At 48.8% G+C, this 16,443-nt stretch overlaps 1 protein-coding gene across 5 annotated transcripts in view; it reads right to left on the bottom strand.

The window, feature by feature from the left end:
* celsr2 (cadherin, EGF LAG seven-pass G-type receptor 2) overlaps window positions 1-16,443 on the bottom strand; it is a 430,851-nt gene that overhangs the window by 42,160 nt on the left and 372,248 nt on the right. For all 5 annotated transcript variants that reach the window (XM_072480304.1, XM_072480305.1, XM_072480307.1 and 2 more), the window contains exons 21-24: window positions 13,346-13,526; window positions 13,010-13,177; window positions 9,089-9,215; window positions 4,437-4,637 (exon numbers count right to left, since the gene is read on the bottom strand). In XM_072480304.1, coding sequence (XP_072336405.1) covers window positions 4,437-4,637; window positions 9,089-9,215; window positions 13,010-13,177; window positions 13,346-13,526 — 677 coding nt within the window. The remainder of the gene's footprint in view (window positions 1-4,436; window positions 4,638-9,088; window positions 9,216-13,009; window positions 13,178-13,345; window positions 13,527-16,443) is intronic.

The following is a 16,443-nucleotide window of genomic DNA, read 5'->3' as shown; positions in this document are numbered from 1 at the left end:
TCCAGTTATGGAGCTTGTTTGGCCAATGATGTCTGACAGGAAATTCCCAGAGTTGTTTGTTAACTGGATGGACCAGGTTTGAGAGGCCACAATGGACCAAGCTTGATGGACCTTTCTTTTATTAGGGCAGTACAAGTAATCTAATTTATGCCTTTATGCATGAAAATGACTAACGTTTGTAGAATGTGAAGAGGGAGTTAGAAACTTTCATCAAAAGCTCTGTGGCCAATTGCATTTTCCTGATTCAGTAACTTTCTATTACTGTAGTTCATTAACCATACCACCAGAGGTCTCCATTGTATAGTTTAAACAATGGGCGCGAGTTAATGGGAAAACAACAGAGTCCCATTCTGGGTGCGTTTAGCACCAAAAACCCGCTATTAAATGGGACTCTGCTTCGGGTCTCAGTGAGGAACGCCCCACCGAAGCCACATTTATACTCATTTCCTCACTAACAAGCTCAGCTTGCCAGTGCAGGAAGGGACCAGGGATCTCTCGACCGTTCCCCCCCCACCTCCCACCTCGTGCAGCCTCCGGACCCTCCCAATTCCCAACTTACTAATTAGGACTGGCGGAGAGGCAAAAGTTACAATTGGAATTTGACCTGCTCTCCACCGGGAAAGCAGTGCCCCAACTCCGCCAGTCACGGGGGACCTTCGATCAACATGGAGGCACGGTCAGCTGCCTACTGGTTCACCAGCTGAGAAAGCAGGCAGCCATGAGTGAGATAGCACAGGTGAAGGACAGAAATGGTTAACTCGTCACAGCGCCAGACAAGATCAATGGGCAATTGTGACTATGTACCGGGAGTAATACACCTCCGAGCCCCTGGAGTGGAACTTGAAAATTAAAAGTTTTCTCGATGGGCTGGACATACCAGCGGTGGGGGAGGGAAAGAGACAGTGACTGGAAGCACCACTAGAACTGGGAGAAGTCATGGTGATCATCCATGCAGTCGGGGAAGGCACCAGGTCCATACGGATTCCCGGTAGACTTATATAGAAAATATCCGGCAACACTGACCCCGCACCTTTGGGAGGTGTTCAATGACTCACTGTTGAGAGGGATCCTGCCGCCCATGCTGGCACAGTCCTTGATATTGATGATCCCCAAAAAAGACAAAGACCCAACAGAGTGTGGGTCATAGAGACCCACCTCACTCCTGAATACTGACGCCAAAGTCCTGGCGAAGGCCCTAGCGAGGTGACTGGAGAGTTGTGTGCTGAAGGTGGTCGCAGAAGATCAGACGGGTTTTGTCAAGGGTGGACAGCTAAAGGCGAACATCAGACACCTGCTGAGCGTGATTAAAACCCGACCCAGGGAGAGAACACCAGAAGTGATCATCTCCCTAGATGAAGAGAAGGCCTTTGACAGAGTCGAATGGAGGTACCTCATGGAGGTTCTGGAATGGTTTGGGTTTGGGCAGAGTTCATCTCATGGGTGAAGCTTCAGAGAGGAGACAGGGAGCATAGAGTCTCACTCTATGCAGATGGCCTGTTCTTCTATATTTCAAACCCCTAGCCAGCATGTGAGGAATAATGGAACTCCTAAGGGAGTTCGTAACCTTCTCAGGTTACAAACTTTAACCAGAGTAAGATCAAAATCTTCCCTGTGAACCCGCAGGGGTTGTTGGGGGGGGGGGGGGGGGGGGGGGGGGGGCGGGGAAAGAAGAATCAGAGCTGGGGAAGTGCCTGGGAGGGGGGAGGGGCATTGTCAGAGTTTGGGAAGCTGCCGTTTAAGTTGGTCCAAACATAATTTTGATACCTGGGGATCCAGATCCACGACTGGACACAAATCCATATTTAGAACATATTGAGTCTGGTGGAAGAGGTAAAGAGAGAGCTGCAGAGGTGAGACTCACTACCGCTCTCCATGTGAGGAGAATGCAGAATTCAAAATGAACGTGCTACCAAGATTCTTCTTCCTTTTAAGATCCCGCCCGATCTTCATCCCCAAAGCCTTCTTCACCAAAGTAGACAAACTGATCGCGGCGTTTGATAACGGGGTGGGGGGGGGGGGGGGGGGGGAGCTCAGTGGTGGTGGCCACCCTGGGGCTCGTGAAATCAATTCAGATACTATTCCAATTTGGATACAATGTCCACTATGGTCTCCCATCTGCAAAAAACATAAATTCACCCCTGCAACAATAGATGCCTCTTTAAAAGGTGAAAACAGGGCGGCGGATTACTGACATCGGGGACCTATATATATAGACGGCTGAGTAGCAACCCTGGGTGAGCTAACGGACAAACTCCAGCTCCCGGAAGGGAACATGCTTCGGTACATGCAACTAAGGAACTTCCTCCGCAAGGCGGCCACAATGTTCCCCCAGCTACCCGGACACACCCTAGTAGACAAACTTCCATCATCGGATGAAATAGGGGACGGTAACTGTGCTGACATGTACGGGCGACTGCTAGAGGAGGTAAGAACCCCGCTCGACGAGACACAGAAGAAGTGGGAGGAGTAGCTGGGCATATAGGTAGGGAAGACTCTGGATTGAAGCACTGCATAGGGCAAACTCTTGTCCCTCATGCGCAGGGCTGAGCCTAATGCAGCTAAAGGTAGTGCACAGGGCGCACTTGACCAAAACGCGCATGAGCAGATTCTTCCCGAAGTGGAAGACAAATGTGAACGGTGCCAGGGAGGCCGGGCCAACCACACCCACATGTTCTGGTCCTGTCCCAGACTTGTCGGGTACTGGACCGCCTTTTCAGAGGCCATGTCCAAGGTTGTGGGGGTGAGGGTGTTTGGGACATAGGAACCATGTCTTTGGGACATGGGAACAGCCCAAACTCTTTACGGTAATAGGGGCAAATGGCCTAACCTTTACCTCCCTGATCGGCCGCCAGAGACTCCTGCTCAGCTGGAGATCAGCAGCGCCAGCCGAGGCCGCAGACTGGCTGTCCCACTTAGCAGAATTCCTCAAATTGGAAAAGATAGGATTCATCATTCGAGGGTAGTGTGAAGGCTTCCGCAGTACATGGAAGCAATTTACTAGCCTGTTCGAGGACCTGTTCGTGACAAGCAACCAATAAGGGAGGGGGGTGGGAATCAGGGACCGAAATAGACAAATGAAGAAGGAAAGAGAGCAGCGGGGCAGGGTGGGGGATAGGAAAGGGGGGAGGGGAAACATCACAGAGTACAGGGAAGTAGCGCAGAGGAACCAAAGGGTACCGAGGGAAAGAAAATCTCATGGGTGCGGCCATGGCAAACATCAACATGGTATGCTTTGGTGGCCTCAAACACGCGCCTGGCATGTTTTAATAGGACAGGGCAAAGTGTGAAAGGTAAACAGTACGGTTGTAGTATCCGATTACTGAGAGCCCAATGTTAATGTGCCTCTTATCTATATATATGTTTCCTATGTATTCATACCTGTTTATTTTTTTCTCTTCTTGACTTTTTTTTACCTTTTTGGTCCTTGCAATGTTGTTACAAATAATTCAAAAACCAATAAAAATATGTTTTAAAATCTTACTAATTCAGGAGTCCGAGCTTCCTGCACTCCACCTCATAAGGGCAACCCCCAGGCCCGATCGCCGGCATGGCAAAAAAACATCAGGGCACCTTACTGCCACCTGGGCACCCTGGCATTGCATCAATGAGATCTCGTGAAGCGTAATGAGCATCGTAAATCTCGCGAGAGGCCTCTTGTGAGATTTAACGGCCTTGTTGTGTCCCGAATCGGGTGCGACGAGGCCGGTAGATCACACCAAATATTTTCATAGTTAGAGCACAAAACCACAATTCAAAAGAATGCAGTAATTATTAAGACTAGACATTAACCCTCGTTTATCTCATTCTCTCAAAATGTAGCAAAGATATTTCAAACATTGCTTACACATGCTTTATTGCAGTCATTAAATTCAGGTTTAAATAATGAGAGCTTAACCATGACATAGTAGTTTAATCATGTAACCAGATTGCTCAGAAGTAACTTCAGCAATCCCAGGTCAGGTGTAGCGCAGGACATGGTCCGTAGAAACACTTCCTCAGAGCCACGGGAGATGGATAATTTTACAGCCTAGTCCACATTGCAAAAACGATTTTAAAAAAACATAGGCCAACTAGACTCTTAGCTTCACGACACAGTGAGTAGTGATAACTCATTCATAGCTGCAGTTGAACCTAACAGCAAGATCTGAAAGAGAACAAATTGCTGCATTTGCATTGGATTAAGATGGTTGCACTGGCACGGTCTGACATGTGCAATGTGCAAACAGTCAGCCTGACTGTGAGGACTACAGACAGCCAAGCTGTTGCATGCTGCAGCCTGAGGTGTAAAAATTGTTGGTTTATCTACATTAACTTACATTATAAACTGCCAATTACTTAATTCAATGTCGTTCACTGGCGTAAGGAGGTGAATCGGATGTTGGTCAAGTGACCCCCTACACCGGGCAAGAGACCGTCTCCCATTATATATCACTTACTGGATTATCTGCTTGGTTAATGCCAAGGACGAAGATGAGCTCAGAGAAGAAGAGCGCCACTACCATGTTTTTACTGATGCTGTGCTGGTTTGAGCGAAGGGTTCTCAGAAAGAGGAGGATCAAGAAGGACAGCAGCAAAGCACCCAGCGAGACAGCCACAGTGGAGTACGTGACCAGTTTCAGAGGTAGAATTTCACCATTCTGAGGAAACAATTTCAGAAATAAGCTTTTAAGTATAGTGCAATAATATAATAATTATGTATACCATACTTGCTGCTACTGAAGTCTTACTTGTTATTTATGATGTTAGATAGTTGGAACCACTGCCTGTAAGAATATTGTTCATGCTCTTTATGTACATCATACTGAATGATACATGAGGTAATTGTTACGCGTAGCACCACAAAAAAGTGTTTTGAATTCAACTATCAACCGTGTGCGTAAACATTCTGAAGATCCATGGAATTCTTTGGGCGGAATTCTCCCCTGCCCTGCAGGGCGGGGGGTCCCGGCGCCGAAGACTGGCGTGAACCACTCCGGAATCCACCGCACCTTCAGGGGCTAGGCCAGCCCCGGAGTGGTTTGCGGCGCGCCGGCCGGCGGGCAAGGGGCTTGGCGCCACGCCAACCAGCGCCGAAGGGCCTCCGCCGGCCGGCACGAGTTGGCGCATGCGCGGGAGCGCCAGCGTGTGCTGGCGTCATCCCAGCACATGCGCAATGGGGGGGTCATCTCCGTGTCGGCCATGGCGGAGGAATAGCAGCCGACACGGAGGAATAGAGTGCCCCCCGCGGCACAGGCCCGCCCGCGGATCGGTGGGCCCCGATCGCGGGCCAGGCCACCGTGGGGGCACCTCCCTGGGCCAGATCCCCCGCGCCCCCCCCCCCCCCCCCCTCCACCCCACCCCAAGGTCCCCGGAGGCCGCCCGTGCCGCTGGTAAGGACCTACTCTAATTTACGCCGGCGGGACCAGCAAAAAAACGGGTGGCCACTCGGCCCATCGCGGGCCGGAGAATCGCCGGGGGGGGGGCTGCTAACAGCAGGCGGTCGGCGGAGGCGGGATTCACGCCGCCTCCCGGCAATTCTCCGACTCAGCGGGGGGGGGGGGGGATCGGAGAATCCCACCCTTTATATATCTCAGGGTTTGATTTCTCACAAGTGTTAACACTTCTCTGAACTTGTGTACTCCAGGAGTGGGATATAAACTTAATTTAACAGGTATTCATAGCATGCGTAATTTACAAAATAGTAAAACAATACACGGACACAGTTAATGCTAATCAGAATTTTTGGACAGCCTGGCACGGCAGAGTGCCAGGCTGCCCAAATACCAAAGGAAAACTTGATCAAGCTGCCACAATGGTTTACAATTTGTGTACTATGAGGAGATATCTGAAGTCAACGTCATTTCAGACCACGTGAAGATTTTAAATATTACATTTAAGCCTTTATTAAAATGAAGAAAAAATAAAATAACACTTAAAGCATAAGAACAACTTAACAGTACTTCGACAAACACTTCCTAAAATACTTTGGTGAAATAAACTCAAAGCTAAATCACTTGTTTGATTGCAACTGTCCTCATAGATTTTCTAACCTACAAAAATTCCCATAACATTACCGCGCAATGTCCTGCCGCTCTCAGGGAAATCTTACACCCTCGGGAGGGTGGTGGGAATTGGTGCTCACAGGTCTGGCTCAAGCACACGCTGTTCTTTGTCAAGATCTTATAGCCACACTCTTTAAATATACTTTTCCCCTTTGCTCTTTAACCCTATTTGTTCTACAGCCTTTTAAATGTTCCTTTTCTCAGAATTGAACAGTCTTCCATGTTACTGTATAGTTGCAATTTTTAATAAAAGTGAACTTATTACATTGTCTCACTCATTTATGATTTCCCAATTGTATACGTTCCTTTTCAAATATAACAGTTAACTTTAAATCACTTCCCTTATCTGCTTAATGTAAATCGCAATTCAAGTTGCCCCCCTCCGGTACTCTGCTCATTCTCACTTCACCTCCTTCACATCTAACCATGATTGATGTCTGACCCTTGCAGTCTAAACAGTCTTCAGCTTAATTAAACCAGTCACACCCACTCTCACACATACAAGTCAGTTTCACAGTTATGATAATGATATTGCAAAAATACTGAGAGATCTCCTCACGCGTGCTGGGTGAGAGTCTCTGGCCTCCCTGCAATGGGTGTCTCAGCGGTGGCCCGCCGTCGGCTGGTGGTGGGATTTTCTTGTCCCACAGCTATAAATGGGATTTTACATTGATTCCAACCCACACTGCTGGGAAACCGGCAATGGGGGTGCTCCACCGGCAGGACCAGAAGATCCCACCTGCATGAAGAGCTGCAAAATCACATCCACTATTTCCAAAAGTCTATTTTAAAAAATACCATTATATTTGGCAATCCAATAAAATGCAGGCTTTTTAAACTTCTAAATCTTGGCCTCCCTGACTCAACACATCTGCTCTAAATCATTTTTAAAAAGTTTTATTAGAGTATCCAATTATTTTTTTCTTCCAATTAAGGGGCAATTTAGTGTGGCCAATCCACCTACCCTGCACATCTTTTGGGCTGTGGGGGTGAGACCTACGCAAACACAGGGAGAACGTGCAAACTCCACATGGACAGTGACCCAGAGCTGGGATCGAACCTGGGACCTCGGCGCCGTGAGGCCGCAGTGCTACCCACTGCGCCACCGTGCCGCCCCTAAATCATTTTTTAATAGAATCTGAAACTTGTGGAGCTCCTCGCCATAGTTCAATGGTAACACGCTGGTTGTATAATCACAACGTTGTTGGTTCAAGTCCCATTCCAGAGACCTTAGCATACAATGTAGGTTGACACTTCGGTCCAGAACTGGCGATGAGTTGGGGGTGGGCGGGGTGGGGGGGTGGGGGGGGGGGGGGGGGGGGGGGAGAAGAGTGATGCCCTTACAGAGGAGCTGCCCTTTCAATGGATGTAAAATTAAGGTCCAACCTGTGGTCGTATTCTAAGAAGTTTAGAGCAGTTCTCTAGCAGTTCTCTTGCTGTCGTGGCTAACATAGGTCCTTCAAACTATCACTAAAACACCCAGGGCGGGATGCTCCATTGGCTGACACCGAAATCGCAAAATGCGCTTGGGCGGGGAATAGGTTCTGATGCTAAAATTGCAACGGGTGGCGATTTGACAAATCACAATACTCCATCACCTCGACAGCAGCGTCAATGTGATCCAGAACACACGTACAGTAAACACCATTTGCATATCATTAGCGGTCCCAGCCCGGTATTCTCCAGGGCCTCTGCGACGCTCCGCCTTCGATGGGCCAAGTTCCCGACGGCACGGTTCACTTGTGCTTTTAAAAATCGTGAAACCGGCGTTGTGGCTAGAGAGGGTATAGAAAGTGTCCAACATTGTCATAGTTTGCTGATAGTTGTGCCGCTGGCCGAGGGGCTTCTGCCAAGGCCAGGGGGTGTAGCGTGGGCTGGGCAGGAGGTGGGCTGTAGGGTCGGAGTGGATAGGTATGGAACACCATTGCCACAGCCAGCAAAGCAGCCATGCAGCTGCCACCGCTGCTGACAGCCTACTGTTAACTTAGAGCCTTGCGTCGTATAGGTGTCCCCCCAGGACAGCTCCCTAGGTGCCCTCTGGCCACAGCCGACCCATCAGCTGTATGGGCGAGCTCCAGCACAATCATTGCCATCTTATTGGCTGGGATGAGTATGTGTAGGGATTGAAATGTGTATATGCGGCTGCAGCTTGTCAGTCTCCCGAGTGTCAATCACGGACCCGGCGAATCCCGCGTCGCTTGTCATTGGAATCGATTGTGTTCCAAGTGGCGCCGATGCTCGCCCCTCCATGGTTGCTGAATCGATCCAGGTTTGGCACCAGTTTTTCTGTCGTGAAAGTCCACGAGTTCTGCGTCAGCATCAACACTTAGTCTCAGAAACAGAGAATCCCACCCCTGGTCATTTTTGCATTGCTGTTTGTGTGAGCTTACCAAACAGAAGCTGTGTTTCTCTTCAATGCAATGACTACACTTCAAAAGGGCTTCATTTGGTTGTTAAAGGCGCTATATAAATGTAAATTCTATCTTTCTTCCTTCAATCTTTCCTTCTCCTTCAATGCTCCTGCCTTTTAAAACTCAAGTTCAATGCCACTTAATTATTTCCTTATTAATCCTGTTTTTTCTTTTACTATTTATAACCTTCGGAGCATCTGAACTGTTGACTTTGGCGCCTTTGCTGCAGATCGTCAAGGCAACAAATTCCTACCACACTGGAGCCACCATTTCAAAGTAAGCGGTTGAGGCGGCTGGTGTTGCACACACTCATTCAAATCAGAGTCACAATAAAAATAGGCTGATTATAGAGACTGAAGGATCGTCTCCACGAAGCAACTCCATCAAAAAGCACCGAAGAGAAGGGTACGATCAACTTTAATTTAAATGCTAATGTTATATAAAGAAGCATGTAATCGTCCTGTGGGAAACGGTATGTCATATCAATAATAATACACTGGGATCTACTATATTGCAAATGTGTTGCATACCTCACACTATGTACTATTTGAACATGCTCAATATGAGAAAGACCTGTCCTGCAATCAGAAGGACAAGAACAATGTGATATTTTTCTCCACAGAGACTGTGATTTACCTCTCGTCTGGAAATATCCATGAGTACAGCAAAGCTCGTCATATGATTACACTGGCAGCTGATATGGGTCTCGTTCCTGAAGACTAATTCACATCCTTTGGATGACCAGCCTCCTGTTCCACCAACACTGCACCGGTTCAGATCAGAGAATGAGAAATAAATTATTAAACGCAAGTGTCACACAATGTATTTCGAGGTCAAGTACAAGGCAGCATTTGTAAAGCAGTATTTGCACTGCACTGCAGGCTCCCCGCCAAGCTACAATGACTTGGGACTATATCATTGTTCCTGCACTGTCACTGGGTCAAGGTCCTGGAGTTGCCTCCCTAACAGCACTGCTGTGTACCTACACCACACGGACTGCAGTGGTTCAAGAAGGCAGCTAAACCACCACCTTTTAAAAAGCAATGCGGGATGGGCTGAAATGCTGGCCTAGCCAGCAACACTACATCCCAAGAACAAATAAGAAATAGTATTTCCAGCGATTCCATTTTTTACCTGTCCACATTGCACATATATTATTTCAAGATGAATGAGAAGAAAATGTTGAACACACCCAGCTCAATTTCTATTCCATTCATGGCACTGGATACATAATTTGAAGCAATTCCTTCAATGCCCCACAATAATCAGTTGAAAGCGTTCTGTGTTGTTACTTTGTCATTGTAGTATAATTTATTGTGATAATCATCAGCCAAGCCTTCCGGAGAGTGGCAATCACCATTGGATTTCCATTCCATTTACTTACCCCCACACTATGGTACCACATTTTCACCCAGACTTCCAACCCTGGCCTTCTGGGAATGGTACACTGTGCCAGTTCCGGAGTCCTTCCCTTATAGTGTGGGAGCTTTGGTGGAAGCCAAGCTTGTATGCTGCCTTTTTATGGTGCTCGCTGCCATATTCCAATAAGTTTCAATATTCCAGCTACTTTAGCAAGGACAGAATGTAAGTGGGTGAACGGGTACAATGGGCCAGAGGGGGCACTCGGGGGATGGGTGATGTGGATGGGTAGTTTAAGGGTGGGGGAGTGGGGGTGCTGTCGGGGGTGGCTGTCGGGGGGTAATCAGGGTGGTGAAGGGGTGGAGGGGATTAAGGGGATTAGCTGGGTGGATGGGGGGAGTAGTCGGGGTCAAAGAGGTAGTCAGGGGGGTGAGGGGAGTAGTTAGAGGTGGGGAGTGATCAGAAGCATAGTTACCCAGGAGTTAGAACTGGTTTTAATCCTTATAACCTTGCCCTGGATAATTATTCTGCTAAATAAGTCGGAACTGTCAAAAGTCTCTGACTTTAAATCAGAGCTTCAAAGGGTTTCAGACATAGGGAAGTTGATATTTCTTGGGAAATTCCCATGTTATGAGCACATGGAGACTTCTAGTAGCTATCTCCTGGGCACGACCATCCAGAGAACAGAAGATCTAGGCCTATGTTGTTACAACGGAATAATGTGGATCAGTCACAGACGGGCTAACAGCATGAGATTTCTCAGTCATATTGTTCACATGGCCCCCAGCGATTCTCCGCCCCGCGTTGGGCCAAAGTCCCGCCGCTGTCACCCCTCTCCCGCCGGCGTGGATTAAACCACCTACCTTACCGGTGGGAGCAGGTGGCGTGGGTGGGCTCCGGGGTCCTGGGGGGGCGCGGGGCGATCTGGCCCCAGGGGGGTGACCCACGGTGACCTGGCCCGCGATCGGGGCCCACCGGTCGGTGGGCGGGCCTGCGCCATGGGGGCACTCTTTTTCTTCCTCTTTCACCATGGTCTTCACCATGGCGGAGGCGGAAGAGACCCCCTCTCCTGCGCATGCGCGGGGATGACGTCAGCAGCCGCTGACGCTCCCACGCATGCGCAGACTTCCGCCGACTGACAAAGACCTTTCGGCCCCGGCTGGAGTGGCGCCAAAGGCCGTCCACGCCAGCCAGCGGAGCGTCAACCACTAGCCCCTCAAGGTGAGGGCTTGGCCCCTAAAAGTGCGGAGACTTGGGGCGGCACGATGCCGGAGTGGTTCCTGCCACTCCATCACGCCAGGACCCTCCGTCCTTCCGGATAGGGGAGAATCCCGCCCCAGGATTTATTGCAGAGCTATAATTTTTCTTGTGAATGCGGTCGTGAGCCATCGTCGTGAACTGCCGTCCACGTAGTGAACATACTCCCAGAGAACTGTTGGGGAGGGAGTTCCTCGATTTTGACCAATGGAAAATGAAGGAATGACAATTTTGTTCTGAGTCAGAACCATGAGGAGGATAATTCAGAACTTCAAAAGGACACGGAGAGGTTAGTAGAATGGGCTGACAGGTGGCAGATAAAATTTAATGCAGAGAAGTGTGACGTTATTCATTTTGGTAGTAGGAATGCTGGCAATATAAAATAACGGGCACAATTCCAAAGTGGTGCAGGAGCTGATGGCAGGACAGGTGAGCGAGCACTTAATAAAGCTTCCTGGGCTTTATCAACAGTGGCATAGTGTAAAAAGCAAGGAAGTTATGTTAAACCTGGTTTGGACTTCACCAAAGTACTGCATCCAGTACTAGGCATCACACTTTAGGAAGGATGTGAAGGCATTAGCAGAAATGATTCATGAGAATGTTTACAGGGATGAAGAATGTTATTATGTGGACGGATTGGAGAAGAGAAGGTTGCGAGGTGATTTGATAAAGATATTCAAAATCATGTGTGGTGTGGGCAGAGTAAATAGGGAGAAACTGTTCCCGCTGGTGGAAGGATTGAGGACCAGAGGACACAGATTTGAATCAAAAGAAGCAATGGCACCATGAGGAAAATCCTCTTCACACAGAGAGTGGCCTCAACCTGGAATGCACTGCCTGAGAGTGTGGTGGAGGCAGGGTCAATTGAGGCCTTCCAAAGGGAATTGAGTCATTATCTGAAAAGGAAAGATTTGAAGGACTACGGTGTAAAAGGCAGGGGAGTGGCACTGGATGAATTGCTTCTTCAGCGGATCAACACAGCTACGGTGGGCCAAATGGCCTCCTTCTGCGTTCTAATCGTTTTACGATTCTATGAAAACAGGACACTCCTTGATTGAATCCCTCACCTGCCCCGACTTACTTGAACTCAGCTGTACGCACAACATGTCTTAAACACCTGGACCCTGGCAGCGGGTAAATTGGCCACACTGATAGCTATTGAGGGCCATTTCAGGCGCAGTTGTGGTACCAAACACAGGCAAATAATTTCTCAGTACACATAAAAAATAGTAATTTGGAAGTGGTAATAAAGAGTTAGTGGAGCCCACAGAGCTACAGGTATCACCTACTGCCTTTAGGAAAGCGGCGGGGGGGGGAGGGGGGGGGGGGGGGGCGGGGGGGGGGGGGGTGCAGTGTAGTGAATAAAAGTTTAAACAGATGATTAAACAAATATTAAGTGCTTTACAAATACATTCAGGCTAGTAAATGCCTGTCAGCTTCCACGGCAACATAAATTTAGAACTGCCCATTCGGCAACACAATGGGTCAAGCTGCCCCCTTTCTATTTCTCTTATGTGTGTTCCAATGCCAATTCACATTCACAGAATGCAACGTTCTCGGGGTTTAAAATCGCAAATTCCATCTATGATCTGACCCCTGTGAGATATTAACTTTTTTTCAAAAATCAAGGAGTGTCGTAAAAGATATGTTTTATTAGACTGAAATACGTCGCTGTTTTCTTTGTGGCGCAAGATTGGAGTTTGGAAATTAGAAGGTTACCTTGACACGAGATTGAAAAGAAAATCAATTTGCTTCTGGTGTCGAGAAAGATCAATCATCCTGGCAAAAGACCAGGCTGACCACTCGTGTTCTTGGCAGATCCCAGAGCCTTTATTCAAATATCTCCTGTATCCATATATGCTATATGGGGGCCTATCAGACATTACACAGTCCTTTCCTCCAAGGTATTCAGGTCTAGAAATAATGAGTGAGAGGTCTTACGGGATGGAATGGTTCCAGAAGACACAAATTGGCTTGGATCGCTCCTCAGTTTCAAAAAGCCTGTACTGCACCCTGACTGGCTTTTCCAACTGGTGTTGCAGCAACTCATCGTTGTCATGGACGGCAATACTTACAATGGGACTGTTAATGACAGGTCGCTTAGGAACCCTGAGAGAGATAGAGAGTGATAAATAAATCAGATACTTACAATTCAGAAACTTATTGAAAACATTTGTTTTATTTCTACTTTTGCTACTGTGCTTTTACTAATTTATGATTTGAAGGCTGGACAGGTATGCTACACATTTCTGTTTTTTTCCCCTCATTGGAGTTTACCTCAGGCTTCTTTTGTCGGGGTCATACTGTTCTGGTAAAAGCTCTCCCAGTGTCCAATAGATAATTATACTTGCGATGGCGTCCTGCTCGTTTGAATCAGACTGTCTCCGTTTTCTGTTCAGACCTGCGCTTTCGTCTTCCAATGAGGAGGCCGGGGCTTTGGGGTCTTCTGGCAAAGAAACTGGACAAAACAAGTTTACATTTCTTTAATACTGCTGCTACTAACCCAAAACTCCAGTTAGGAAGTACTGGTTGAAGTATATGACCTGAACTCTGAACTGGCGGATTTGCCAATTTGCTTTGTTACTTGTTGCCAAAAGTTAATGTTGGCACTCAATCAAACAGATTGTGCTGAAGATGCTGCTTCTTTTTTTGTGGGTCAGAAAGTGGGGGTGTACTCCATTTAACATCAGATAGGAGCATGTCGTATTTTGTGAGAAAGCTGCGTTAATCTAGGTCCATCTCATTTCAGTTTGCTGTCACTGTTTGATGAGAACAGCTGCTTTATAATTCTCCTTTTAAACTGCAGTTCTCCCACTCAGCTACAATGGCTTTACACCAGTGTTGTCCAAATACATGGGAGTCCAGATGTGGCTAATTGCATTATTAATTAGTAAAATGAGTATTGGACATCATTGTTTGGCATATAGGGCTGGAGTTTACCAAAGTTGATGAAAGTCCCAACATTGACCAGAATGCCCATCGGCAACACGCACAGCCGGCCGGTGGGACTCCCTCCATCATATCATGGGCAGCAACTCATGATTAAGCTGCCATCAGGGTTGCTGTCTTGTTTAGGAGTCGCTACCCTCCCCCATGAATTACTGGCCCAAACGGAGGCTGCAGAAAATTATAAAAAGCATTAAAATGCTGCTGGTGGAGAGGAAATGTGTCCTAGCAAATCACTGAGGTCGCAGGAGCTGCCAGTCATACCCATGGCCCCTTCTTTGATTAAAAATGCAAACCCACCCCAATCCCCACAGCGCCCCCAACCCCATGTGCTGCTGAGAGGCCATCTTCATTCAACTGGTGACCTGCCCATGGTGGGGGAGGTCAATCCACAAAATGCTGATGGTCTGGTCAAATGGCCCTCAACAGGGACTGTCACAATCAAATTGGCTTCCCATCTCCTTGTGGCCGGGGTGGGGCATATACACTCCTTTGTTTGTCATTCCCTTATGGTAGGACAGTCAGGAAGCCGATCGGCCATGGCTCCCAGTGATTTTACTGTCCTCCCCTTGTCCCTCCCTCAATCAGGCCAGTAACATTCTCCCCATGATGTCGATGCTCATATCAACACATGGTATGTCATAGAATTTACAGTGCAGAAGGAGGCCATTCGGCCCATCGAGTCTGCACCGGCTCTTGGAAAGAGCACCCTACCCAAGGTCAACACCTCCACCCTATCCCCATAACCCAGTAACCCCACCTAACACTAAGGGCAATTTTGGACACTAAGGGCAATTTATCATGGCCAATCCACCTAACCTGCACATCTTTGGACTGTGGGAGGAAACCGGAGCACCCGGAGGAAACCCACGCACACACGGGGAGGATGTGCAGACTCCGCACAGACAGTGACCCAAGCCGGAATCGAACCTGGGACCCTGGAGCTGTGAAGCAATTGTGCTATCCACAATGCTACCGTGCTTTCACAGTTTTGTCCTTTTGTTGGCAAATGGTAAAGCAGACAGACTGCATAAGTGGTTTAGATAATCATGTGTACTTCACTTCCTTATTGATTATCTGTTAAAATAGTGTAGACCCCAGAAGAAAACGCAAGCTCACGGGCTGCACGGTGGTGCAGTGGTTACACTGCTGCTTCATCGCGCTGATGACCCGGGTTCGATCCCGGCCCGGGTCACTGTCCGTGTAGAGTTTGCCCATTCTCCCTGTGTTTGCGTGGGTCTCACCCCCACAATCTAAAGATGTGCAGTGTAGGTGGATTGGCCACGCTAAATTGCCCCTTAATTGGAAAGAAAAATAATTGGATACTTTAAATTTAAAAAAAAGACAACACAAACTCATGGAAACCATGGAAACACCAGAAATATTGTGCTGAGAGAGCAGCCATCATCATAGTTAGCTGGACCAATCAGAACAACTGATACTGGCCTACCAATAAAGAGCAAAGGCAAGGAGAAAAGGCAAGTGGCATCCCACCAAATATTGGATGGGTCTGATATGTCATGTTGTGCAAGTCAGCATTCTCAATGACCATTCTGATGCAGTCAAAGTACTGCTTGGAACTACTGGTCAAAAGCTAAGAAGCTGCACTCAAGCGTGCCTGTCTGATTAGTTCATGGTGGAATCCGAAATTGTGGCGAGCAAGAAAGACTGTAAAGTTTCACAGGTCTCAGCTATGTTCCAGTTGTTTGCATCCTCACCCCTGAGTCAGCAGATTTTGGGAGAAGTTCTCCTCCAGGACTTCAGCATAAAATCAAAACTGACGCTATAGTACTGCAGTGGGGAAGTGCCTCATTGCAGACATGCAGGGCGTGATTCTCTGCTCCCGCGCCGGTTGGGAGAATCGCCTGGGTCGCCAAATTTTCCCGCGACGCCGGTCCGACGCCCTCCTGCGATTCACCCAAGCGGCGAGAACGGCCCCGTCGAGTTCCGCGCGGCGCAAGCCGGAGAATCGCCCGAGACACCCAAAATGGCGATTCTCCGGCACCCCTGCTTTTCTCAGGCCCGGATGGGCCGAGCGGCCTGCGCAAAACGGCGGGTTCCCCCCGGCGCTGTCCACACCTGGTCGCTGCCGGCGGGAACAACGCGGGAACGCTGGGGGGGGGGGGGGGGGGGGGGGGGGGCGGCGGCATGGGGGGGGCGAAAGGGGGTCCTGCACTGGGGGGGGCCTCAAATGGGGTCTGGCCTGCGATTGGTGCCCACCGATCGTCGGACCGTCCTCTCTGAAGGAGGACCTCCTTTCTTCCGCAGCCCCGCAAGATCCGTCAGACATCTTCTTGCGGGGCGGACTCGGAGAGGACGGCAACCACGCATGCGCGGGTTGGCACCGGCCAACCCGCGCATGCACGGGTGACGCCAGTTATGCGGAGCTGGCCGTGTCATGTATGCAGTGCCGCCTTTATGCGGCGCCA

The sequence above is a fragment of the Scyliorhinus torazame genome, chromosome 17, assembly GCF_047496885.1.
Source record: "Scyliorhinus torazame isolate Kashiwa2021f chromosome 17, sScyTor2.1, whole genome shotgun sequence".
Classification (NCBI taxonomy): Eukaryota; Metazoa; Chordata; class Chondrichthyes; order Carcharhiniformes; family Scyliorhinidae; genus Scyliorhinus; species Scyliorhinus torazame.
This window is presented reverse-complemented; position numbering and strand designations above follow the sequence as displayed.